The sequence below is a fragment of the Trachinotus anak genome, unplaced genomic scaffold (genome assembly GCF_046630095.1).
Source record: "Trachinotus anak isolate AG129_WGS33_773 ecotype Australia unplaced genomic scaffold, CSIRO_AGI_Tana_v1 ptg000014l, whole genome shotgun sequence".
Classification (NCBI taxonomy): domain Eukaryota; kingdom Metazoa; phylum Chordata; class Actinopteri; order Carangiformes; family Carangidae; genus Trachinotus; species Trachinotus anak.
Genome location: NW_027273865.1, coordinates 11,527,502 through 11,554,219, shown reverse-complemented (window position 1 = coordinate 11,554,219; position 26,718 = coordinate 11,527,502). Strand labels below are relative to the sequence as shown.

The following is a 26,718-nucleotide window of genomic DNA, read 5'->3' as shown; positions in this document are numbered from 1 at the left end:
TCTCCAATAATAATCACCATCATTGTTCTGCTAGTCTACTAACAAGTATTTACTGATTATTATTAAGCTGCAGCCTGAAGCAGTTCAAGATAGGTTTTATTATTTACTCACCCAAACCCTGTTATTCTGTCCTGGTGCTTACACCATATTCCACACAGCATGTTGTTGGTATACAGTCTTTTTTAAGCCAAAGACATTTTGTAGCATAGGGAGGTTTTGCGTAAAAACGAAACACATTTTGCAAAGTAATCCTTGCATTCTTTATTAGTGGGACATTATTAGATATACACTTCATGTTGATCTAACAAAAAAAATCAGTGACTGTGCTGCATGTATGCTGTTACCAAACAGTAATCATGCACTGTATTCTCAATGGCATACTGGTGTAGCTACTCCCACTGGAGATTCCTTCACAACAACCACCATTAGTAGGGAGAGGGGATATGCCTGTGAAGAGCTATTTTCTACCTTATGACAGCACATGGGTGCTTTCTCTGCCTGAGTGAATACAGTAACACAGAGCTAAAACACATTTTGACTGAACGGGGTCAGAGCGGTGTTTCAGGAGTGGATGTAAGCCACCATGCTGGAGCTTTATGGATGTTTGACATCAGCTGTTATGGCATTCATAGCATGCGTCTGTCTTACTGTGCCGTATTGGAAAATGTTCTCATACAGGGTCTCTGGTGTCATGATACAATGGAGAGGCTGAGCAGTTTAAGTTTAAGAGTGTTTATGTTGCAATACTATTTAGTATTATTTTTTTTTTCCTTCTTATGCACCAGAATCATTTAAGCTGTATTTTTTTATCTCGACACATCTGTGCAATCACTGGAATTCCTTTGGTCTTACTCTCACTACTTAAATGTGATACCTCCTGGGTTTTTACTCAGTTGAAAAGCACGGTGATGGCTGGTCATCTACTTTTAATAATTCTGGTTATTCCTGTTGATTTAGTTGTTGTAGCTAAACCAGTGGATGTTTGATGTACTGGCTTCAAAAAGTATTCAGAACCCTTCACTTAATGCACACTTCACTGTACTGTAATTTTTACTTTTACATGGCTGATCAATTACACTCAACAACCCATACTGGTAACGTGACATGTTTTTACAAAATTTTTGAAAAGGTATTAAAAAATCAAAAAGTAAATTCTCTCATTCACAAAATGGTACATCTTGTTTGTTTTAATTGTCCTTTGGATGTGTATACAACTTGTCTGGAGTCCACCTGTGGTAAATTTATTAATTTGACATAGTTTAGAAAGGCATACACCTGTGTAAGATCCCACAATACACACCTGCATGTCAGCACAAAAACAGGTTATGAAGTCCAAGGAACTCTCTGTAGACCTCCATGATAGAATTTAGTGGCGAGGGATAGATCTTTGGCCACTGTTCATCGCCTGGCTAATACCTTTTCTACAGTGAAGCATGGTGGTGGCAACATCAAGCTATTGGCACTGCCTCTCAGCAGCAGGGACATGGACAGAACAGAGGGAATGGTGAATGCAGCCAAATACATAGAGGTCCTTGTAGGAAACCTGATCAAGAATGCACGTGACCTGAGACTGGGGGTTCACCTTTCTGCATGAAAATGACCTGATGACTACAGCCAAGAAGATGCTGGAGTGGCTTCTGGACAAGTCTCTGACTGTCCAGCCAAAGCCTGTCTGTGGAGAGACCTGAAGATGGCAGTTCATAGAGGCTTCCCATCCAATCTTACAGAGCTTGAGACAATCTGCCAGAAATAATTGGATAAACTGCCCAAATCCAGGTGTGCAAGGCTTGTAGAGACTTAAGCAAGACGACTCAAAGCTGTAATTAAAGTATTGTAATCGAATTAAGGGTCTGAATACTGGAGGGATTTCAGTTTTTGATTTTTAAGACATTTGTAAAAATTTCTAAAAGCATGTTTTCACTTTATATCTACACTCTCTAATTAACAACACAATAAAGTGTGCAAAACGTAAAATGATCTGAATACTTTCTGAAGCCACTGTAAACCTATTCTGGTTCCTGTCAACATGGACAGAACAAATATAACAACAAAAGGTTTATATTCTGAGGGAGTGGCCTTATTAGAGCATAAGATATAAGATTCTACTGTTTTGGGATTGATTTGTGTTCCTAAACATGACTCTCATTTAACATAGCAGAGCTACCATCATTTCATGAAATGTAGAAAATAAGCATTTTAATTTAGGTTGGACTGCAGTATCCACAGTATCTGTTCAAAATCATGGCGTCGTAATATGTATTGCAGAATGTGCAACTCTGTTTTCAAGCTAATTTTCTCATAAAACTTCATTAGAAAATTAGCTTGAAGGAATGCAGTGTTGAAATCCTTGTGCAACATGAGACATCATGATTGGACGACTCCATCTTGGAGCTGCTGCATTGCCTTGGGTTCTGGATATTTATTCAATGATGGGGTGACATGTTTTCCCACAGTGCTAGAATGCTGTGAGCTGAGGCAACTGTGGTTGGTTTGCTTGTGTCCCAAAGAGATCCTTTTTTTTTTTTTTTTAATAACTCGAGGAGAGATGCTGCCCTAAACAACTGGCAAACACAGAGAGGTGAAAGTCATGCTGCGTGCACTTACACTGAATAATTGCACCAGAGTTTTCAAGTTAATGTGTTTATGTGCAGCTGTGATAGTCTGTAACTGTGTGTCTGTTGCCATCAGTAGGCTAATACCTGCAAAGTACTACCCACAGACGGGTAACCATGAAAAAACTGCAGCCACTGGCTACCACTGGCTACCTCTTCGCTTTGACCAAGATGTAGTAATAAAATTCCTGTGTTAGACTTGAAATCAGAGGAGCAATTAAACTGTTTTCACAGAGATGTTGCACAGAAGACCTCCATAAGGACACTCCACATTTGCTACAAATGGGATTTGGTGGTTTGATTGATTAAATACTATAGGAGTTTTAAAACACTTTCAAGTTTGTTAACAAATGAGGATAGAAAAATGTTAACGTCAGGGCCACTTTGTCATGTCAAAGTCAAACCATTTCAGAAATTTTAATACAGACTTAGACTTTCCAGTGTCTGTCAGAGAAATATATCCAAGTGGGAGCAGGAGGTGTGTCTAATTAAAGACCAGTCTATATTTTTAGTTTCAAAAGTTACCTGTCATGTCAAAAATTAAAAATCTAGATAACAAACCAGAATTCTATGTTTGAATTAATAATATTTTTTTTTAATATTCCTATTGCATTTAGTCTATATGTATTGTACTGTCCAGTGTGATATCCCTTAGATTTAAGTCTGCAACTAATGGACACTTATTTTCTTGCTGAATTGTTTTGTTTATGAAATGTTAAAAACAGTGATGTCTTTCGTTTGCTTGTTTTGTCCGATTACCTGTCCAGAACCCTCATATATTTAGTTTGCGTTTACATATGAAAAAGGAAACAGCAAATCTTCCGGAAAATCATTTGGAAATTGTTTTTGCTTGAAAAATCACTGAAAGGATTAATCGCTTATCAGAGTAGTTGCTGATTGATTATATGTTGATTGACTAATCCAATCTTTACAGTATAAACATTTTGCAGCAGAGGCATAGACAGACAGGCCATCAGGCGTACCACTGCAACCCCTCTCCCTCTGATGGAAAAGATCCTTACAGAAACACTGTAATTGATTAATTGACAAATTGTTGCAGCTCTACTTACCTGATGGCACTACTTTATGCTGTTTTTGTATCACCTCTGTAAATTTGTGTGAGATGTTGTGCACAAATGACAAATATATTGACACATACAGTCTATGTAAATGAAAACTTCCAGTGGATGCATTCCCCTGGTTTAAATAAAGGGCGGCTTGGGTTCCTAAAAAATGACTTAAAATGACTTTCTCTAATGACTTGAATTTCTGGTTTTCACAGTTTCTTTTTTTTGTTTTTTTGTTTTTTTTGCTCCTGATAAATTTAATTCAGTAGAGCAGCCCACAGGATTTGCAACAGAACATTCAATGAACTGCAGCTTACATGTGCAGCATATACTGCTTCAGACTGAATTTATGAAGAGATCTGTAGTAATCAGCTAGTTTGACTCATTATCATCTGAAGGTCGAACTAATAAGGTCCATCAATGACTATAATCACAGCCAATGCAGTTATTTTGTGTACCTTAGTCCATGTTAAACCTTATTTTCTGCTGTCAAGGTATAATACTGGAAACACCATTAAAGGTATACATGACCCTGAAATCCATGTCCACTGGTAATGAAATCAGTCTAGGCCACTTAGCTGAAACTGGCACGTATTACACATATAATGAGCAGGCATAAAATCAGGAAAAAGTCATTAACCCACTCTAATTCATCACAACCCTGTTTTTAAGTGCCTAGATTAATGGCGATAGTCTTCCCTCTCTGTGGATGTCTCTGGAGATTCTAACCCTGAGGAATGGAGTAGTCAACTCTCTGGAGGCTAGCCCTGTCCCAGTATCTATTTTTACAGTCCAGCCTCTGATTGGCCAATAAGGTGTGTGTGTGGTAGCTCATGTTGTGTCATAAGGTGCCTGTGTGCCATCTGTCGCCCTCAGTGGAGCCGTTGTGAAGACAGGCCACGCCTAGTCAGTCTGTCTCAGAGAATGCAAAACACAACCTTGGGCTTTCCTTGCTCTTTTGCACTGACAGCTATATCAGGAAGATGAGGGGAATGCAGGATCCACCTTCACAATAAGTGCTCCTCATGAAACCAAAACTGATTTCAAAGTCTTCTTTGTTTTACTTTCAAGCAGGTAACAGAGTAATTATGTGGAATGATCAAATGCATTTAATTTCAATACAAAATATTTCTTGAATATGTACTGGATTTGTAGAAAAAGGAACACCTCATATTACATACCAACAGTAAACATGAGCAGATTTGCGTAGCAGGTGTAGTGACCGGTTGTTTTTTTTGCTTTGCCTGCCTAGTTAGAGTATTAGTTGTCTCACCAAAAGTGCTCAATAATTAAATCACAACATTTATGTTATTGCTGGCTTAAGGTTGACTGTCCATGACTTACATTACCTGCCCTTCTGCACAAACCTTATCCTTCTCAAGCCTCAAGTACAGTATGTTTCATTTTCAGTTTTAAACACCTTGGCAACCCACCTACCAAGGTTTCCTTTGGTTGCTATGGTTTCTCTCTCAACAATTCGAAGACTAAATTGTAATCACTAAATTGCTAGCCCATGGGTGTGTGCATCTCAAGGTGTCTTTATGCTAGCCCATTGACAAATTTTCACTTACCAAGCATGTTTCTCTGCCTTTTCCTCAACACATCTTGTGAAACGCTTAGTATCTTACTGTGTTGCTATTTTGCACTGGGGGGAAAAAGGGAAAAGATCACAGCATATAACCACTGTGTTGTATACAGTACACCACATACACCGGTCTCTCTTTAAGAGAGTCTAACACTCACAAATGTGTCTCAAAAGCACCGGTCTGAATATTATCGATATACTCCACAGGTCACAATTGAGCTAGCACAGTTTTGTCAAAATAAAACAAAACTTTAACCATTCACGTCTAGCTTGTCAAAAGCACCTCTAATTAGTTGGCAACTGGAAAAAGTTTGGAAGAGCATAGCACTGTTGTTTAAGAATGCAAATGGCTGGCTGTTATGGCTTAGCACAATTAGATGTGGCATGGATTAATGAGGTATATCAGGGATGGCCTTGAATAACATGGATGTGCTAATGGAGCACCAAGCATGCCCTTGTCAGAAAGGCTAGAAACTTTATTTATTGAAATTCGTCAGTGTAAATAGTCTGAGGCGAGAATTTAGAGCATGGCCCTGAGAATAAATATCAAAAGCAATATGCTGTTGAAGTGATAAATTTGGAAAATCTAGAATTAGAATTAGAAAAAGTGTAATTTTCATGTTTTCATGCTCTGCCATTTTCTGTTTGGATTTTCTCTGGGTTTCCAAACCCATAGATACAAACATTAGTTATTGGGATACTCTTGCGATTACCCCTGAACAAAGTGCTGGCCTCAGATCTGCCACTGGTCCTCAGGCACTGCACTGTGGTTTCCCAATCCTCCTTAATAGATAGGATGGGTCACATTCAGAGAATAAATTTCCCCATGGAGGGAAGTATAACTAATTTTAAATAGGATAAAACAAATGAGCTCCTTAGTGGAGCATAGATGACTCTTGTGTTATGATCAAAGGGTTTTATTCTGATATGCAAGAGACTGATTTTCCAGCAGGGAGATATATGAGAAAGATGAATTAAACTGAAGGCATTTCAGTGGCACTTGTCTGGTTAGTTAGGCAGCAAGACGTCCTATGCATAGCCAGGGAACATTATGGAGCAAAATGCAGCATGTTCCTCAGTCTGTGAGGGTGAATTAGGTTATTTTGTGCAGGGAGCCTGGTCACTTGTACACAATCAACACTGGGTTATTATTTTGTTGTTTTAAAATTACAGTTGATTCAAGTAAAAGTGTCATTACACAGCTAAGGTTGATGTGTGCTTCACTAATTAGTCTTTTAAATTGGCAGAAGAGAAAATGCATAAAAATAAAATGGTAAATTGTGTGTCATATACAGAGCAAAACTGATTTCATGCTTTTCTTTAAAGTCAACATCAACAAAAGATAAAACATCAGAAAAGCCTAATATACATAATCTTGTCTTTTACTTAGCAAGGTGACATCAATCAACAATCAACTAAAATGTTTAAATGTTCACAATCATTAGATAAGAGTTTCACAGATCATGGAAAGGCAGTCACTTTCTACAGTACTTGTCATTGTTGCAGTTTTATTGTTTTACAATCCACCTGTCTGATGAGACTCTGAGCTGTAACACAAGTTGTTTTCAGTGCTGTTTCATCTTCTAAATTAAGTCAGGAACATTGTGAAAAATTCAGTGAAGAGATGAGCAGATAGAGGCTTTGATTTTAAACTTTGTTACTCCCTTCTACACTAGATCTTTTCTGTGTCTTGGTCTTTTTCTTTCCGATTATTATCATTCTGGCTCTTTGAATGTGGTTATCTTTAAATCAGTGTTAGTTTGGATAAACATTCAGTCAACTGGGAAATAACAGTTTAGCAGTTTTTTAGTTGAGCCAGCATAAGAGACAGTTAATCTGAGGCCTGCTTGATTCACAGCCACTGTTTTGCTTTGATTTGATTGGCTTGAAGTGTACGGTGGTCAGCAGAGACATAATCTGAGGACAGGAAAAGACCATCTGAGGCATCATCATTTGGCCGTTATGGTGGGTGACCCTTGTTTATTTACTGGCAAAGACAAATTTTACTGGCATTTCATACTTGGCAGGTGTTAATTTCAGACTCTGTTAGTATGGGAGGCGGGACATCAGTATCTGATTGACTGCTGGTGGGTGATGTCCAAATGCTCAACTGCAGCCAACTGTTTCCATGCCAGCAAGCGAGGGAAAAGAGATGACCATAGTGAATATTGTCCAACATTTCTCCGGTCGTAAGATAGGTTTGGGCTTCTGTGCCGGCTGTCAACATGCTCACACAATTATCTCCCTCAGCTCTGTAACCTTGATAAAGACACGCTCATGTCAGTTTTTATTTTCATTAGCGCTTTAATCCAATTACCGTGTGGTCTGCCCTAATCTCTAATGGGTCTACACCGTCTTCCTCCATTCATAGATGACTCCAGAAGTGGCTGTGCACGCTGTGTCATCCTACACAACATAATGAGTACTCAAGTGCTGCTCTGCCTCTCTGCCCTGCCCCTGGCTCTGTCTGGCTGTATCTGAAATGGTGCATTCCCTCCTATTGATCCTCTTCCTGGTGGAGTCACAGGCAGGCTTATCCGGCTCGTCCCAGCTTGTCTGCCTTCTGAATGGACACACAGAGAGAGCTGTGTGCATGTGCCAGGCTTCGGGGTTCTGTGTAGTCTCAGGCAGCTTGTGGCTGAGTGGTCATTGTGGCTCCCTCCCTCTTGCCCTCCTGCCCTCCCCGTCTCCCTTTTTTGCCTCTTTGTTGTTAAAGTAATAATTAGAGATGCATGAAATTCTGCCCAGTTAGCACGGCATTAGTGTTTTATATTCTGTTAAATGTTAATGGATTTCTTGCTAGTAGCAAGCAGGGCAGTTGCTTTGTGGGTTTTTTTTATGGGAGTGTGTCGTGACTAGCACTAGCGAGGAAGCCACCGGAGAACCACTGTAATGATTAATCTGGAAGAATGAGTGTTATTTTGCGACAGACTGTGGTGATTCATTGTGTTCACAGAGATGTTAACATTTCAGACATTGTTCATGCCACACAGGCTCCCTATTCTTGCATGTAGTTGCTGCACAGGATTCAAGCCGAAAATAAAAAAAATCTTTGCACAGTCCCCGGAATTCAGCCTCCAAGAATCTTTCCATTTCACTGATTATGCATGTCTCTTTTAGACGTGGTGACAGACTGCTCTCTCTCAGTCCTCACGCTGGTTGTAAAGCTCTACTGGAGCCTTAACTTGGATGAAAATCAAACTGGGATTTTTGGCGTAATTATTATTCCTCATCATCACTTATCTGTCTCTCGAAGGTGACAAAACATGCCTGTCCTGGATTTTGTGTTCACAAAATGGTCAGAATTATATAATAAACCACAGTTAATCTCTTTCCTGTTATCTTTCCAGACGCTTCCTCTCCCCTATATTTTAAATGTCCCTACCAGCACAATGTCTGCATCTTCTTCTGGCCTTGTTTTCAGCCTTCTAAATACTGACTCATTACAGGAGTACACAGCATGGCATGATGGGCCACAGACGCTCAGCTCTCTGCCTCCCTGGGCTTTTGTTGTGTGGTGCACAGCTGAGGCAGATGCTGAGGGGCACTCACACTAAATTGCCTGAATGAGGGTGAATTCTGCTGGCCGCTGAAGTGGAGTGCACCGTAGCTCATTGAGTCACAGCTTATCTTCCACTAAGAGCGGAAAAGGAATGTTGCTCAGAGAGGCATTAGAGAGAGTTCATTTTACCTCATATTTTGGCTTCACTTTGAGTCATGATGTTGTTTAAAAGATCTTATAGCATCACGGCGGTGTTTGAGTACGCCCAAAATGATATGTGTGTTTTGTATTTATTGTTATTTTCAGTAGTCCGTAAAAATGTAGTTGAAAGTGCCAAGTCTGGGAGAATGGTGCAGCCATGTGCAACAGCATAGATTGAAAAAACATCTTCCCTAATCTGAATATATCTTGTGAGTGTGTTCTCTCACATTGGCACAGTTGTTGTGCTTGCGCCTGGTCTCTGTACTATCCACATTAGGGCTAATTTGATGATTATTTTCGTTGTGGATTACTTCATCTGACGTCTGTAAAACATAAGAAAATAGTGATAAAAATAGGGATGCTACGATTCCAGACTTTTGGTAGCCAGTACCAATACCAATGAAATTCCACAGTTCTTAATACCAAATTCAATACCACAACAAAAAACAGAATGTTGATGACGGTTGCCTTGTAATGTTGTGAGCACCCAGCTCACCTTATGAGCTGTCGCTATGTTGGTCTGAACAATCTAATGTTAGCCTTTGTGAACGTTGTGTAGCTGTTATAATTCACAAACAATAGTAGTATAATTTCAGGACATACACACTTTATATTAACAATGTGTTGTTAATATAAAGTTAACAACTGAAACTCACTCACCCTGAATTCTCTGCACAGGCCTCTATGCATGTTTTTAGGTGCTGAGATAAGTTTGTGTTTCCTCCTTACAATTGAAAATGCTCTGTCACACAATTTTCTAACTGGCTTGTCCACATCAAATATTTTTTTCACAAGTAGTGGCAGACCTGTTGCTGCAGCTGTTCCTGAGGCCTGTGCTAATGCCTGTATAGCCTGTACTACGAAGCTCGTTATCAACTGGCTCAGTTAACCCTGGGTTTACTTAGGTGGAGTTATCAATTATTAGCAACATTGTCAGAACCATGAATAAAGTACTTAATATGATATGAGAAGAAACGCTGATACCTGTTGGTAAATTTGGTTATAGCCACATCCAAAAGTTATATTCAGCAAGGTGATATGTAGTCTGATGAGGTCAATCCAACTGACATTTCTAATCATGGTAGGTAGCACATGGCAGTATGTGGATGATTTTTCTAATAAAAGAAATTAGAGGTTTAGTTGTTATTTCCACGCATCGTCATAAAGTCTCCCTGTGTTATTCTGAGCTGCAGTGATGAAGACTATCAGGAATCCTGTCGGGATCAAAGAATCTTTGTTCAGTTAAATGAAGCTATAATAGTTATAATGTAGGCCTATTTATTTAGTGTAAGAAACTCTCCCCTGAAGCTCTGTTTTAAAACCAGAGTGGACACATGCAAGGAACAGCAAAACTATTCAACTCATAGAAAGTTCAACTCATAGATATTTTTCATAGATATAGATATTATCTATTATATTATACTACGTTGTTATTTATTACTGAACTGTAAACTCTTTTGTTCCCGTTGGGCTCCTGTAGTATTATGACTCAGTGATCTGATTGGTCAGTAGTTGGGCTGTTGACAAGTTTTGATCTGATCTTCTGAAGTTAACCTGCTTCAGAGCAGGTTGGGATTTCAGCATAAGTTACTGTGGTGATTTACCCCAGTAAAAAATGAACCACCATTGTAGGACTGAAAACCCAGAGTTAAACCTTAAGTTACCTTGATAACCTCAAATCCTGCTTCGTAGTACAGGCCTCTGCTGTCATTCCACATGTTGTTGTTGTGACCTGTGCTTAACTTCTTCTCTTTGAGTTTGATGTCAGACTAGAACACTATTATACTGACCTCGCCAGTCCCGGAAGAATCACTAGTACCTATGAAGTCAAAAGAGACATTTTCAAAATTTTGGCATCGACTTGGAATGTCATTAGAAAAAAATCAGAGCTGCAACAATCAGTTGATTAGTTGACAAAAATTAAACAGAATTATTTTGATGATCAAATAGTAGTTTTAGTAATTCTTTAAGTAAAAAAGTGAGACATCTATTGATTTCAGCTTCTTAAATGGGAGAACAGGATGATTTTATTTGTTATACATAATAGTAAAATAGTGAAAACATTACACAGGGCACTTTTTTTTACTATAATCAATTAATGAGTCAAGAGAATAACCAAACCAACAGATTAATTGATATGGAAGATATTCATTAGATATTCATTAAAGGTCCCATCACAGTTTCTCAGCAGCTAAAGTGATGTATTCAGAATGTTTTGTCCGACCAGAAGTCAAAAATCCAGGTATTTGGTTTACTATCATGTAAGCAATAGATTATCAGTATAGTTGCAGATTGCTGTTGATGAATTAATTGATCAATTAAATAATTGTTTCAGCTCTAGTCCTCATGCCATTGTTTGTAAGACCACACCTGTCCTTACTGACAACATCAGTAAATCCTGCTCAGAACTAAGCTGGGACATTGAAGTTTTGCATGTTACACCACCTTTGTGTTTAAATGTATCAACATCTCATTTTGTAGTTCATGTAATTCAAATTAACAGCAATTTTTCTAGTAGATGTCTTAATGTCGTAAAGGTCATTGGTTGGAACAACAGTTTTAAATAGTTAATAATGCTGTTCCAAAAGTTTTGAAATGAGTTACAATTGAATTTATCTTATGTTTATATATTTGATCTGAAAATAGTAATGTTTAAAGGATGTGTTTTGATGTGTATTTATTTTTAGTTAAATCCCTTATAGTGGTGCACATCAAACTACAGTACATAAGACTAAAACCATCTCTTTGGTTTATGACAAAATGATAGAGGTAATATGGCAGAAAGTAGGACATATTTTATGATACTTCAATATCACAGCCAAACGCCTCTCAAATGGCCACTCTTCAACAACAGATAGGAGTCTGAATCACCTCCACTGTGGCAGCTCATCCTTTGCTGCCTCGGCCTCTTATTCTAATGTGCACTGCCCTATTATGTAACTCATAAATATGACCATTACATCAGGATTTCAAGTGATATTTTACGCCCTCGTTTTATAACATGTGGCATTCTGCTGTCATGAAATAAATCCTGTTATCTGCTGCTTGTGATTGCAGAATATATTAATTTTCAAATGTAATTAATCATTTATGGCTTATAAAAAGAATTTAACTGCATATGAATTCCATTGTAAGTATTGTAGATGCCACAGAAAGATGATTTGGGATTAAGATTTAGTACAGTAATTTGGACTGAAAGCTTTGAAATAGATATAATTAAGAACCAGGCAGTTTCTCTGTATTAGCGGTTTATTTTGGGTTGGCACATAACCATTTCTTTTAATGCTAATGCACGGATTCACTGTAAGCTGGCGGCCATCTGTTATGCAGCCTTATCATGGTTAAAAAGTAATACGCAAATGAAATGCCCCAAGTGTCTAAAGCCTGACAGATACCGATGCCTCAGCTTGGGGCTATAATGAGGGCAGCACCAGCTGAGCCTCAGATGAATTGTTAAAATTTGCTCTTTAAACATCATGTGGATTCATTGAATAATATTGTGCACAGGGTTGAATTCATAGGTTTCATGCATTTATGGTATGCGATTAAGTGGTGCAGATGTTGGAGCATCATAGCACCAATGCTCCAGCCAGACAAAGCAATCATAATGATCAGTTGAAGTTGTGCGCTGTGTTTTGAAAACCTCTTCAATGTAAATAGTCACTCCTCAGAGGCTGCACTGCTGCATCCAATCAGACAGCCATAAGAGAGAGAGAGAGAGGAAGACAGAGAAAAAAGAGAGAGAGAGAGAGAGAGAGAGAGAGAGAGAGCAGTGATGTCAAAATGTGGGGAGAGGGGAGCCGGGAAACACGTTTCCATAGCAACTGGTAGAAGTGAGTATAACTGTGGTTGAGAGACATGAGCAGCAAGCAAATACTGACTTGTTCCTTAAAACTAGTATGTACTGAATACTCTCACTCTGGGTGTGCATTGTCACTTTAAGACAAACATCTCAATGGTGTGTTTGTTCTGCAGTAAATGCTTTTAAGTTAATTTCTACTAATATGTGTATTCTACTTTTACCAGTATTCACTGAGAATCAAAATGTGTTTTGTGTACTGAAACGCTGCACATACATGGCTGTCTGCTGCAGAATAAACCAGACCCCTTTTAAAAGAAAATACCTTCCAATTAAAGCTAAAACGATTAGTTGATCAACAATTAGTTGATTGAATTAACAAAAAATTAGCTATTTCAACAAGCTATTATTGATAATTGGTTGTTTGTGTCCTTTTTTTTGTCTCTCTTGCAATACATCATAAACACACCGGCACTATTACTGAGGCACTAGATTCCTACAGACATCTGAACTCTAAAATGATTTTCTTTCCGTTAGTTCAGACGCTACCAGTTAAAGGCTTGTTGACTGAAATAGTGGCACGTATTTGTGTTACTCTGCATCTTAAGTCGTAATTATTTTTGGTATTTCATCTCAGCAGACAGTAAAACTGTGTATGTATGTGTATGAATGTATTTTATATCACAGTGTTGTAATATATTGCCATTACCTTGGGAAAAATATAAATATATGTAGTTAAAAAATATCATTTTAGTATTGTATCACAACTTACTCAATGATCTCCAGCCCCACTACACAGAGAACATTTCATTTGAAGGACAGATGAGATTCTTTTGTTTATTTTTGATTACAGATAGTTAAGCTAAGATTTTGTAATTGTGAATGTCAGTTTGGCAGGCTTAAAGTTCAAATGGTGTGTATGTGTGTGTGTGTGTTTTACGCTGGCAGAATAGATAATGAGCATAATCCCACACGGCAAGTGAAGCGAGTCACAGCTTGGGCTGAGGCTTACTACAACATCCAATAGCATAGGCTGCAGCACCCGAGGTGTTGTTCTAAGATAACTACAGAGGCTGGAGGAAAGAGGCCAGGCCCTGCATAAATTCTCATCTATATGGTGTCCTTATTCTTCATATCTCATCAGTTGCTTCCTACTTAAGTGTGTAAGAGGTTAAATTTAAGATACAATCCAAGCTAGAAATGATGGGTTTAGTCTACATGAGACTTTGAGGACCTCCAACTGTTACCATTGATTACTGTAGCTAAAGGACATCAGTGTACATCATTGTCATTCATGAAATAACCCCCTTCCACTACCATTGCACAGACAGACAGAAACACACCCATACACGTGCAAGCAGATGTGCATGTACTGGTATTAAGTAGTACAATGCCTTAGAGCTGTGCTGATTAAAATGACCCTTAAATAGAAACCCAAAGAGGACAGTAGTCTGAAATGGGAAGGATGCATTCTGGTCCTTAACTATACTTTCATTCAGATAAGTGGCCCAAAATGTTTTGCACTTTGTTGCATCATATTGTGACCTGCATTAAGAAGCGGCAAAAAATAAATTATATAACTGAAAATACAATACCAATAATATAGTATCTTTCTCAATGTTGCTATAGATTTAATGAGTTTCCTCTAAGATTACAAGCACCAAGGTTTCATTGATGACCTATAGAGACATGAATTATTGACACTGCAAGCTGTCTCCTATATCCGTGATCAGCCTGCATCCAAATATGACATTGCCCACAGCTACAGTAAATGTTACATCATGTGTATCACAAATGAACTGCTAATGTCAGAACCACAGTTCTCGTGCTGCATTCAAATTTGCCTTGTGCTTTCCTGTTTGCACACAGAAAAACAGACCAACCACTAGATTTATTGCTGGTGTTGTCTTCTCTTGGTATTGTGGTAAAATTTAGGCAGGCCATTATTCTCAGTATGTCATCTGTTAAGTTTATTTCAGCCTGAACACATATGGTACAATTGTAAACAAGACTTAATTAGCTGCTCAGATTTTGGGATAGGCCAGCATTCTTCATCCATTTGTTGGCAGCTGATCTTGGGGTTTCAACCATATTCTACATCCACACTTGGCAATGTCTTGAAGGCAGGGATTATTAAATCTAATTATCCTCCATGGTTTTTGTCAGTGTGTCTTTGTTTCTTGACTTACTCTTTATTCTTCAGTCTTAAGAACAGAATTATTGATGTGAAATACAATCTAAAACTAGCAAAGGTAGTGGTAGGTAGGTAGACCTATGCTTCATCTTTAAATGTTTGTGATCAGTCTCCCTGACATTAGTTTGGTTTAGGGCTGAAACAATTCCTCGAGAAACCCGATTAACTTATAAAAGTTATCGAGACAAATTCTTTGTATCAAGGTTTTGTTAATCCATATGACGGCTCAGTAATCACGGTTAGAGATGAAACAGGTACTGGTTTCACCCAGTAAAAATGCAGTTAGTGTTACTGTTTTATATTTTAATTTTCACTATAACCATGGCCGATTACCGTAGTTAATTATTGCGGTTAATCTAAGTCACGGTTGGTACTGTAGCATCGACCAGCAACAGTCTCCCAGACGCATGCGTGGCAAGCAATGTACGTTTGTTTTGTGCCAATTGAAACATGGCAGGAGGGAGGGACAGCGCTTCTCTGGAGATTTTTCAGCCTTCTAATACCCTTTTTAACACCAAAGTTAGCGGGTATAATGTTTATTTTAAATGCAAGTAAAGTAAACCTGCTAGAAAAGGCAATTGATTCCTTTTACAGCTGCTAGATGAGTTTACCTTTCTGTTCAGAGCAATGTTATCACATACACACAGAGCACACACACAGACACAGGAGAGAACGTGAGCTGGGTTTAGTTTTGACAGATAATATTGTAGCAAATTAAGCAATAAAAATGTTGATTTTTCTTAAAAGGAAACCAATTAGTTGTTCATTTTAAGAGACCTGTGTTCTTTCCCCTTTTTTGTATTTCCTATATTCTATTTTTTCGATATTTTATTGTTTTCTTATGTCTTATCCTTTAATAAGAAAAAAGTAGTTATCTGATTACTCAATTAATTGATGGAATGAAATGGAGAATACTCAATAACTAAAATAATTGATAGCTGCAGCCCTAGTTTGTTGATGGAAATTGTTGTAAGATTGTCTTTGCATTTAAACGTCACGTTACTGCTTTCATATTTTGTATTATACTTGGTCAATAGAGATTGATTTTAATGGGACGGGATTCCGTTTTTTCATCTTAGTTATTTATTAAAGCTTTTGGATGAAGAGCCCCAGTCTGAGGACACATTTTAATATGGAATGTCAAGTTTAACTGCAGGGAGATTACATATTTTCCCAGAACTAGGTCACTCCTACCTACTTGAAATGTTTATCTCTCTTTAGGTCTTTCAACCAGTCTTGTGTTGAAGGCCTTAACAACTACAAAACTTACCACAAATTTTGGCATGTAACTTCTGCTTGTCTGCAAGATTTATAAGCCTAAGGATAGGTTTGCCAATTAGTGGTACATAGCACCTTATGATGCTCTTGGGGCCGTCTTCCTTTCTACTCATTTTTAGGCCCTTGTTGCAGTGTTAATACATACCAGTCATACTTTGAATCTTCTTTCATGGAACTCTGTTAAGTCTTCAGGAGTATGGTAAATTTGTAGGAGATTTAGGAGATTGTGTTTAATGACAAGCAGTTCAGAGAAATAACAATTCACTGGCTGGGTTTTAATATGAAATGAAAGAACAAATCTGAGAATCCACTTAGAATTGAAATGCCTAGTTCTGTTTTTATATAACTGATTACATTTTGTTTCAAAATAATTTTTAGTTTGTTGCTCTTTGTAAAAAGTTGTTTTGGAATTAATAATTAAATAATAAAATAATAAAATAATTTATACATGTCAAGCTGCTCTCTCTTTTTTAAAAACCCATTTGTGTAGGAATTGAAAAATGTGTGCTATCAAATAAAAAAAGACACTGGCAGAAAGCAGTGTGTTATGATACACCTCTGACTCAACAGAGATACTGACACACCCTTGATATTGACTGGCTTATGGGAAATCAATTACAACTAAATTAAGTAAGCAATAAGATCAGTCTTCTACAGCCATGCAATCGGCTCTATGAGGTTATACTTTGCACATCATTGTGTTGAGCTAAATGCTAACATGAATATGCTGACATCCTCACAGTGACAATGCTAGCATACTAATGTTTAACAGGTATAATGCGTACCATCTTACTTTTGCATATTAGCATGCAAACATTTGCAAATTAGCACTAAACACAAAGCGGAGCTGAAGCTGATGAAATTGATCACAAACGTTTCCAAGATTGTACCAAATTTCATGGGAATAGTTGAAAAATCAGATATCACCACACACATGGAGATACATTGTCTGAGAACCTTGATTGTCTTTAAAAAAAAAAAAAATTGTGCCAGTCCCTCATGAATGCATAAGTGAAAAATTTGCTGGTGGTGCTTAAGTAGGAATAGAGTAGGTAATCAGTAGGACTCATCTCTCTGGAGACCAAAAATGACTATTGAAAATTACATGACAATCTACCTGGCAGTTGTTGTTATGTTTCAGACTGGACCAGTGTGGTGGACTCAACTGTGCAACATTCCCATTCCAAGAGCCAGGCTCCTAGCATGGCTAAAAAAAATGGTCCTAAACTTAGGAATTAAGATAATATAGCATTTATCAGTTAACTTTGTTTGAAATTTGTGCTACGGCCAAAAACTAAAAGGAGTGTATATTTGATTCTCAACTTAAAGTTCTCTTCTCTTCTTCTTATCTACAGTGCTTGCTCCTTTAACTTCTATTATGTGGAGATGTCCATGCAGTTTCAGCCCTACTTGGCTTTAAAATGGATTGGTCACTAGCGATTCACATTCTGATTAAATTTCTAGGACACACAGTTGGTTTGTGTAATTTGGCCACCCCCTGCTTTGAAAGAGATTTTGCCCTTTAACTGGACTTGAGTTACAGTAGCTTGTTAGCCTCTTTAATATATGAAAAGTGAGCTGTTGGTTGGAGAGCAATTACTCTGTCCTCTTGTTTATAACTATCTGCGAAGAGGAGCCACGGCTCTCCCTTCGATCAGAGAGAACCAATTAGTGCTTGGGTTACAGAATAATTTAATTTGGAAAACTCCCAGACTGTGCAGGTGTGTTGTTGTATTCTAATATTCTACAGAATAAGATGGAAAAACATGCAGTGAGAGGCAGGGAAGAGGATGGAAGATCATGTGATAGAAAATCCCTGTGGGACCTTCATCCTTCTGAATGTCAGCTTGCTTGGAGGATGTGAGAACAGTTTTGCATTGTTGGTTTTGATATAGGAAAAGCTGTGTTGTGAAGTATACTGACAGCTCTTACAATCTGGCTCTCTGCTTTTTGACTTCATGACATTTATTCAATCCACATGATTGATCCAGTTAGATGGAAGTTTCTGATATCTTAACACTTATGCTAAACTGACACTGATCTTTTTTTTTTCTCATGTTATCAATGTACCTATTGCTCTATTATTTGGCCATCTATGTATAGATTATGCAATATATTTTGGTTTAAATTGTTATAATTAGGTGTTATTCAGCTTTATGGTTATTTTGGAGGCTGCCGTTTTTGTGCTGTTCAATTGTATTCCGTTATATTAAGGGGTGGTTGTTATCTCTATGTCTTGTTATCTTCGAGTGGAAACAAAACCCTAAACATTGTAACCTTCATGGGGATTTTTGCAGGGCTGTATTTGACTACATTAGTTTTAGCTAGATGCACCAATATATTCATGGTACAATAAAACATCATGACTTACTTTTACACTTAATTTGCTCCTCAAAATGCAATGCTATGGTAAGCATTTTACCTAATCTGTATGATTCTGCAGCTTCTGCATTGCTCTGACATATTATGGGATATACAGTAAATCCTGACCTCGTAAACTTTCTACATTTTTGACTGCATCAACTGTCTCTTCCCTGCATGTATGTCATAGAGAATACATGTCTGAACAGCAGTTCATGGTCTTATAAATGGGGCTTATTTCATGTGACCTTCATTTGGCCCTTTTGCTTTATGGGACTTCTTATAATGGGTTTATTACATTAGTACTGAACTTGTAGTTCTAGTTTTGAATTGTGGTCTAATGTGTTTTTGTTACTTTCTGTTTTGATTTCAGCCATTGCTTCTGTGTACATGATACGTTTTTGAGGATTTTTCCTGGGCTGATGTAAAGCGCTCTCAGACATTGAATGTGATAATGGGCTGAACAAATAAACTTCACTTGACTTGAATAATCATCATCATCATGCCTCCTCTGCAAATGAGTTGCCTGTTTGTTTGGCTAAATGAGCCAACTGTACTTCTTTCCTCAGCCCAATTAAAACAAAGTCCTTATCCATAAAATTAGCATAACGTTGTTTTAGTTAGTAGTTCATATGAAAATAAAATGCGTGGGGTTTTGATGTCTTGTTTTCATGTTCTTTCGCTTTGAACGTCATATGCTGACAAAAACTCAACAATTTGGATCATTTAAAAATAAAACGTTCAAACAACCTAATAATTGTTATGCATCTAATTTAATGTAGTGCATTGTGCTTTGTGTTAAGTTGACTGAAATGAGGATAATTTGACAGCAGAGACAGTTTCTACCTAACACTGGTGCTCTGATGGAATGAGGGCTCATACTCTACAGATCTGCTAAATATCAGTCTCTGGAGGGTGTAGCAAACATTATTTGGTGGATCAAATTCATTATACTGAACGCGGTCTAATCTCAGCCATGTATTGGATGCCTACCTTTGATCAGTTAATTGATTCATAAGTAGCACATGATTCACTATCAGTGCAAGAAATTCCTCCTTCCTCTGTGAGTTGTAGCCACCATGAATGGCAGCCACCAACTCTAGTAAACTTGTTCCCATGAATGTTTCTCATATTGATTATTGATGACATCACCAAAACAAAGATAGATAATCAATACAAATGTATAATAGACAGACAACATTTTTACACTTTTTGGTCTAGGGCTTTCTTTTGTTCAGGTTTAGACTTTTCAGTATCAGTAATTATGATCTTGTGTGTTATTCTGGGATCTTGATGGGTTAAGAGATGAAGCAATTAATTGCTTAGTAGATTTATTTAGATAAATAATCAGTAACTGATCACTTGTTGCAAAAATCCCCCAAAATTCACTGCTTCCAGCTTCTCATATGTGAATATTTGCTGATAGTTAACTGTTAACCTTTGGGGTTTGTCAAAAAATAAACAAACCATCAAAAAACAATTTCAATTTGTTAACTTTAAATGATTAGGGGCATTTTTCACCATATACCATGCTATCTATTTATTTATTTATTTATTTATTTTTTCAAACAAGCTAATAATTCCTAGCCTTTTTGCTATATACTTAGCAGTTGACCACTCTAGGACATACATTTTTATTTGTACGTGCCCAGTATTTGAGCCCAGTAAATGTTCATCTTCATCACATTTAGAAAGGTTTAAAAATCTCATTTAAAATCTGGTTAAATTCTGAGTAAAATAATGACAATGTACTAGCAGTTACAGACGTCATAAATTTTATTGGACTAATATACTAGAATTAGTCAACCGTCAGAAATGTAAACAACTGTGAAAGGACAGAAAATAAATTAATCAGGGGATTTGGAATGTTTTGATCTTTACATTTTCAAACTTGAGGTAATATCACTTTTAGGAAAATTAACTATTGTTGAAACAGATTTGACCACAATAAATCAATCATTGCTTGTTGGCTTCATGTGTTGACATTAACAAAAACATTTTGACTGTTCCTTTTAGTCCATCTTTACTAGACTTGTCTTCTTTCCCCATGTCACTTAACAACACTATGTGCCCACTCTCAGCCTGACCGCCAGTGTGTGTGTGCACACTGGAGGTTGTGCATGCACATTCACACATTCTTGCTCATGCATGATATAGAGCGGGATTTTGGGCCCCATTTAGTCACACTTCTTAGTCAACCACAGGAGCCCTTGACTGTCCCCTTGGGAGATTCTACAGGAAACAAGTGAAGCTTTGTTCTAATTAAGCGCAGAAGTGTTTCAGGCCATACTTCTGTCTGTGTCAAATAAGAGAAATTTGTGTTTTTTTTTATTATCAGGTCTTTGATGAAGTGCAGGCTGTCACCGAGAGACACACTGCATTTATCTAGCTCGACAGACACCATGATTTCAAAAAATATTTTCAAGTGTCTTAAATATAATTTCTCTCAAGGTAAATTGGCAGCACTGAATTGGTTGTTATCAAGTGCTGAATGTTAACTAAATAATTTCAGTGCCCGCTTGGTGTTATTTCTCTTGAAAGCACAGAAAGACTGCAGGCAAAAGAGGAACAAGACATGTCGACCTTGGTAATGGGGCTGCTCAAGCCAAAACTGGCATAAGTCATAGTTTCTTGATGTGCACGGGCATTGATTTCCACGTTTTCTTTTCCTACTGCCTTTTTAACAGGAGTAAAAATATTGATGCATGTGCATACATGAGGTTTACACCACCTACAGGCAAGCAGTACAGTAGCTGCAGTAATATGGGCCACCTGCAGGAAATGGGTATCACAGTTTGAATTTGATTTATTTTTTTGATACTGTTGTCTTTGGTTATGCGTTAAATAAAAAATGCAGTTGCAGCAGTGATTCTCTGTAAATGGTACACACTGATACTGTAAATCTACATCTGCAGGTCTAATCAGTGGGATACTTAAAACTGTTGTCTGTTTAAGTACATTTAGTATCTTTTAATATTGAACCAGTTTTAAGCATTTCTGCATTCTAAAGCAGTGTGTCATTTGTTATGTTGCCAAGTAGCTGATATTGTATTGTATATTTTTTTTCTGTTGTAGTTTCACTGGAAGTGATGATCACACCAAGTCATGGTGAGATTAGTCTTGGAGAGTCCAAATTCTTCATGTGTGAAGGTAAGTTTTTTAAACTGGCCTGACTATTGTCCTTCTTAAAACTTAAACTTTTCTGAGTCAGTCAATGCAGAAACATGTTGTGTAGTTAAACATAGTTCAAACGCACACAACTGTATTTTAAACTCTGGGTCAAAACTGTAAAGTTTCCAAAGATACCAAATATGAAATATGAAGGAAAAGACATTTAGAATACAGATCAAAGTGGTGTTTTGGGTTTCAATATTTCACCTTCTAAACATCAGAGCTTCAAAGAAGACTTGGAACAAGCTAATCCAGAATATAAAGTACTGTAAAATGTTCAACTACAGCCTTGAAGCCACTGAAGGGAAGGAAAAACTGCATGTGAAGTGGTTAAATCTGCTCCTAAGCTATTGGTTTTCAGCTTTTAATCACATTTTGAGATTTTTGCAAGGGTATAGCCCGAAGTGATTTAAATACACAAAAAGTCACGACAACACAGCCCAAAGTTTCAGTTTTGGGTTTATATTCTCACAATAATAACAAAAAAATTGTTCATCAGATCAAATTAACGTATAAAAACAAGCAAAATCTGAAATAACTTGTCTGCCAGAAAACAGCCTGATTCAAATTGGCATGTTGGTAATATGAGCGCACACTGCGCAGATAACTGGCACTCAATGGCAAAGTCAAGGCAGCATTATTTATAGTAGAGTACATTTCAAATCCAGGAAGCAATTCAAAGTGCTTTACATAGCCAAAGAAAGCCATTAGAATGATATTCAAACAAAATAAACAATAAACCAGAATAAAATCAATTAATATAGAATAAAATGAGGTAAAAGAAATAGATAAAATGAAATAAAATGAAGACATAAAAGTACAAAAAAATAATAATAGACAGTGAAAGTGCTGTTATAGTGCAGTGATAACCTGTAAGCTGCCCAAAATGCAACAAAGGAAATAAAAGTGCAGTAGAGAAACCAATCAGTCACAGGCAAAGGAGAACAGCAAAGTTTTTAATTTAGATATAAAAGTGGCTGGAGCTGATGTGCATTGTAAGGAAAGTTGCATCCATGCATGTGCAGTATAGTAGCTAAAAGCAGCTTCCCTCTGTTTGGTTCTGACTGAAGGTTTTACCAGCTGACTGCTTCATAAAGGTGTAGACCCCACTGGATCAGATATGTATTTTGGTCTGAGATCATTAAGTGATTAATAAACTAGCACTTTTGATTTTACTCAAATGAAGGACAAATGATAAAATGATGCTGAGTGCCAGTATCAGTACTTCACATTAGCAACCATGCATCATCTTGTAAAACTACATCACTTCACAATCCATATTTTAAAAACATTTAGTGGCATCCTGGTGATTTAAAGGTGGAGGATGTGTATCATGTTGCTGAAAGGTCCTGATTTTCAGTCTGATCAATCAGTGACCTTTGTTGCATGATACTTCCTTTAATGTTATGTGTTTCCTGTTGCCCTCCACATGGGTTCAAAGTAAACAATGGAATAAAATCTTAAAGAAACAAAACATTTAGTTTATTGTAGGCTGATGGGTCTCATTTAATGACACTTTGGTTGTTTCAAACAGCTAAAATGTATAAACCACAGGCTTCAGCCCAACAGATTGTAGAGCAGAAGAATGTGCAACCCACAGTGCTTGGTCTGTGGGCACTGGTTGTCTTCACTGCTGTTAAATATGTACCTTATGGATACTTGTTTCTTATGTGCTGCTCTTTACTGTGCTCTCAGTTGTAGGCGTTGCCAAGCACATAGACTGGTTTGGGCCAAGTGGCGACAGGATAGAACCGAACAGACCAGACATAACGGTAACCCGTAATGATGAGTCATCTTCCACACTCACTCTGTATAAAGCTGGCACTGAAAATGCAGGGACATACAAGTGTGTCGCTACCAATGGAGACCAACAAGCGGAGTCAACCGTCAAAGTGAAAATCTTTCGTAAGTATTTCCTCCATCTTATACACTCTCCAAACTATTGAGTGGTACAAGCACAGAGGAAAAAAAACATTTATTGAACTCATAGTATTTTATTGACTGCTCAAGGGCAACACATTACACTTTTTCTTTTCAAGTGAAGATGGATTTTTCATCAGTTCAATAAATGGTCGGAAGACCATTAGAGGTCTGCCTAATGATCCTGTCTGTTGTGCACTTCTCGTGAGTAATGGCTTTTATTTTCTGTGAATGCCAAACATCAGCAAATGTCCGTCAGAGACGTAATCCCTTGATTTTTCCAAACAACTGCTCAGTAAGTCAATACAGAGTTATTGTTAAGAAAAGTGGAAAACTGTTTTAAGAAGGAAAATTTAACTGTTTATAGATGTGAAGTGCCTCATGGAACTGACTCAGGAAACTCATACAGTCACATTAAGCAAGCCACTGCCACGGTCAGACAGGTTATACACATGCCAACTTCTGCCACATACAGGAAAGGAAAGTAATAGCAGCAGTAGTTTGCAGATGTAATGCAACATAAAACCTACAGCAAAGAAGATAATAGCGACAGCAATGGCATCACTCGTGCCCCCTGCAGGCAATTTGTTTTTTTATTGCTACTGTGATCTCTCTCTCTCTCTCTCTCTCTGTGTGTGTGTGTGTGTGTGTGTGTGTGTGTGTGTGTCTGTCTATGTGTGAGGTTTCATGCCAAAAACTTTTAAAAGTGTATGAGTACATGTTTAAGTGTATGACTTGTTTTCTGCTCATATCAGCGAAATGATCTAGGCAATATTCATAATATTGGATGACCTTATATCTGGGAAGTTGAATATGATTCTGTAACTTAACCTCAGTCAAGTCTAAAAGGTAACATTAGTTCGTTCCATACCATGTCGAACTCCCAGCAAATTCTATTAACCACTTGGTTAGTTAAAGAAATTACTGTAGATTAGAAATGCTGCAGTTCTGCTAACTTAAAGAATAGTGAGTCAGGGGAGCTTGTTTAGAGTGGAGTAATGTTCAGAGGAAGCAAGTTTGAGGTAGTAACGTAGTTACAGGGGAGTTGACTATGACCTTAGAATTGATTCATTTTGATCTGGGCTTGAGTGAAGTCTAGGTAAAATTGTCAAATGGTTCAGAATTAGATTTTTTTTCTATGCAGAAAAGTGCGATGGTGGGCAAATTGCCAAGCACTCCTAACAGTTTAGCCTTTTTGTCTTTTTTGCAGGAAAATTGCAGGTTATTAAAAAATCAATTGCTAGTGTGGTTACAGAGATTGTTGAATGTGGCTGAAAATTTTAAAATAAATGACAAATTCTTATGTCTGTAATACAGTAGCGAATAAAAACATATTCCTGCCCAACAATCACACTAAGTGAAGGAGTTTTATCGTTATATCGGAGAGTAACAAATGTGTTTTGTATGTTTTATTACAGAAAAAATCACCTTCACGAATGCACCCTCACCCCAAGAGTTTACTGAAGGAGACAATGCCAACATCATCTGTGATGTCATCAGTTCACCACCTCCCACTGTGCTCTGGAAATATAAAGGAGCCAAAATACAGATGGAAAAAGATGGTAAGATTTCTCTGAACAGCATGGGGATCAAATCTGGATTTCACCTGCTATTGTGACTATCTGTTACCATCAGTTTGTGCTTAACACTTTTAACAGTCCTGAGCTATTAGTACTTAGTACACTGTGAAAAACATTAGCTAATGAATATCAATGGTTGTTAATATCATTTGATAGTTAAGTTTGCATACAGTCTAGTTTGCATAATGGTTTGCATAAAATAACTTTAAATCCATTCTATTAGAAATAATATTTGTGTTCCTTGTTGTATTCCTTTCAAAAGTGAAAATTGCACTCTTGAGTATCTATGTACCGTATTTTCTGGACTATAAGGCGCACTTAAAAGCCTTTAATTTTCTCAAAAAACGACAGTGGATTAATGTAAGTATATGGATTAATTCTGGTTGTGCTTACTGACCTCGAAGCGATTTTGTGTGGTACACGGCGCTCACGGCACTCTGTCAAAATGTTTTAGTACGACTTTGGTAAACTACAAAGCCGCACCGCTTGCAGCATTACGGCTATCGTAGTCAGGAGTGTCGCAGAGTAATACATACTGTGCTTCACCATAATATTACAGTGTGTGTGTATAAGGACCTATAAGGAGTTATTGTGAACACGCTAACGTTTGATTTAGCGGTATCAGACTGTGTTTTTTTTACGTGTTACAACTGAACAATGTTGAGAGTTATTGTGAACGCGTTTAATAAAGTTCGACTGACTTATCTGACTGTTTTGTTTCGCTTAATGCGCCTTATAGTCCGGTGCGCTTTATATATGAAAAAAGTTCGAAAATAGACCATTCATTGACAGTGCGCCTTATAATCCAGTGCGCCCTATAGTGCGGAAAATACGGTAGTCCTACTCAGAATTGTGAGTAACTATGGGTGAGTAATTATATAATATGGTCAGGACATGAACAAGGTTCACCTCAGAGTGCAGTACTGCTGTTTTGCAGTGTCAACAAAGATTTGAGGGAAACTTTAAGACAACCAACATAAAGCATATTGTAAAATATGCTTACAAGTCCAACCTAAAAGCCAAACAAAATGTTATTAATTTATTGTAACTGTAATGGACATAGAGTGCTACATAAAAGAAGACACAGTCAAAAAAAAACACAGACTAATAAGCTAAAATGGATATGTAGATTTACCATTGTTAGAGAATGTAAATTGTTCTTGCCTGCATTTGTTGCCATTATTCTTCAGGGTTTATCCGGTGCTTTGAAAGGAAAAATTAATTTGGTTTTGAATTTGAAAATACAATTGACTCGCTCTTATTCACCCTTGACACTGAGCAATATTATAATGTGTATCGTATTGTTGGTATTGCTTGCTGGAAAATAATAACACATGGTCATGTGTGGGTTGTAATAGTATTATGAAATACTACATGATTAAATTTATTTGGTTCGCATTTCATCTAAACTGAAGGGGTTCCTAAAGACCTTGGCCACATTTCTCTTT

At 37.3% G+C, this 26,718-nt stretch overlaps 2 protein-coding genes across 11 annotated transcripts in view; one reads left to right on the top strand and one right to left on the bottom strand.

Moving 5' to 3' along the window:
* ncam1b (neural cell adhesion molecule 1b) overlaps window positions 1–26,718 on the top strand; it is a 77,734-nt gene that overhangs the window by 10,486 nt on the left and 40,530 nt on the right. For all 10 annotated transcript variants that reach the window (XM_071495808.1, XM_071495806.1, XM_071495807.1 and 7 more), the window contains exons 2-4: window positions 21,675–21,749; window positions 23,466–23,675; window positions 25,109–25,252. In XM_071495808.1, coding sequence (XP_071351909.1) covers window positions 21,675–21,749; window positions 23,466–23,675; window positions 25,109–25,252 — 429 coding nt within the window. The remainder of the gene's footprint in view (window positions 1–21,674; window positions 21,750–23,465; window positions 23,676–25,108; window positions 25,253–26,718) is intronic.
* The window catches only part of cadm1b (cell adhesion molecule 1b), a 230,606-nt gene that overhangs the window by 183,982 nt on the left and 19,906 nt on the right, over window positions 1–26,718 (bottom strand). The window lies entirely within an intron of this gene.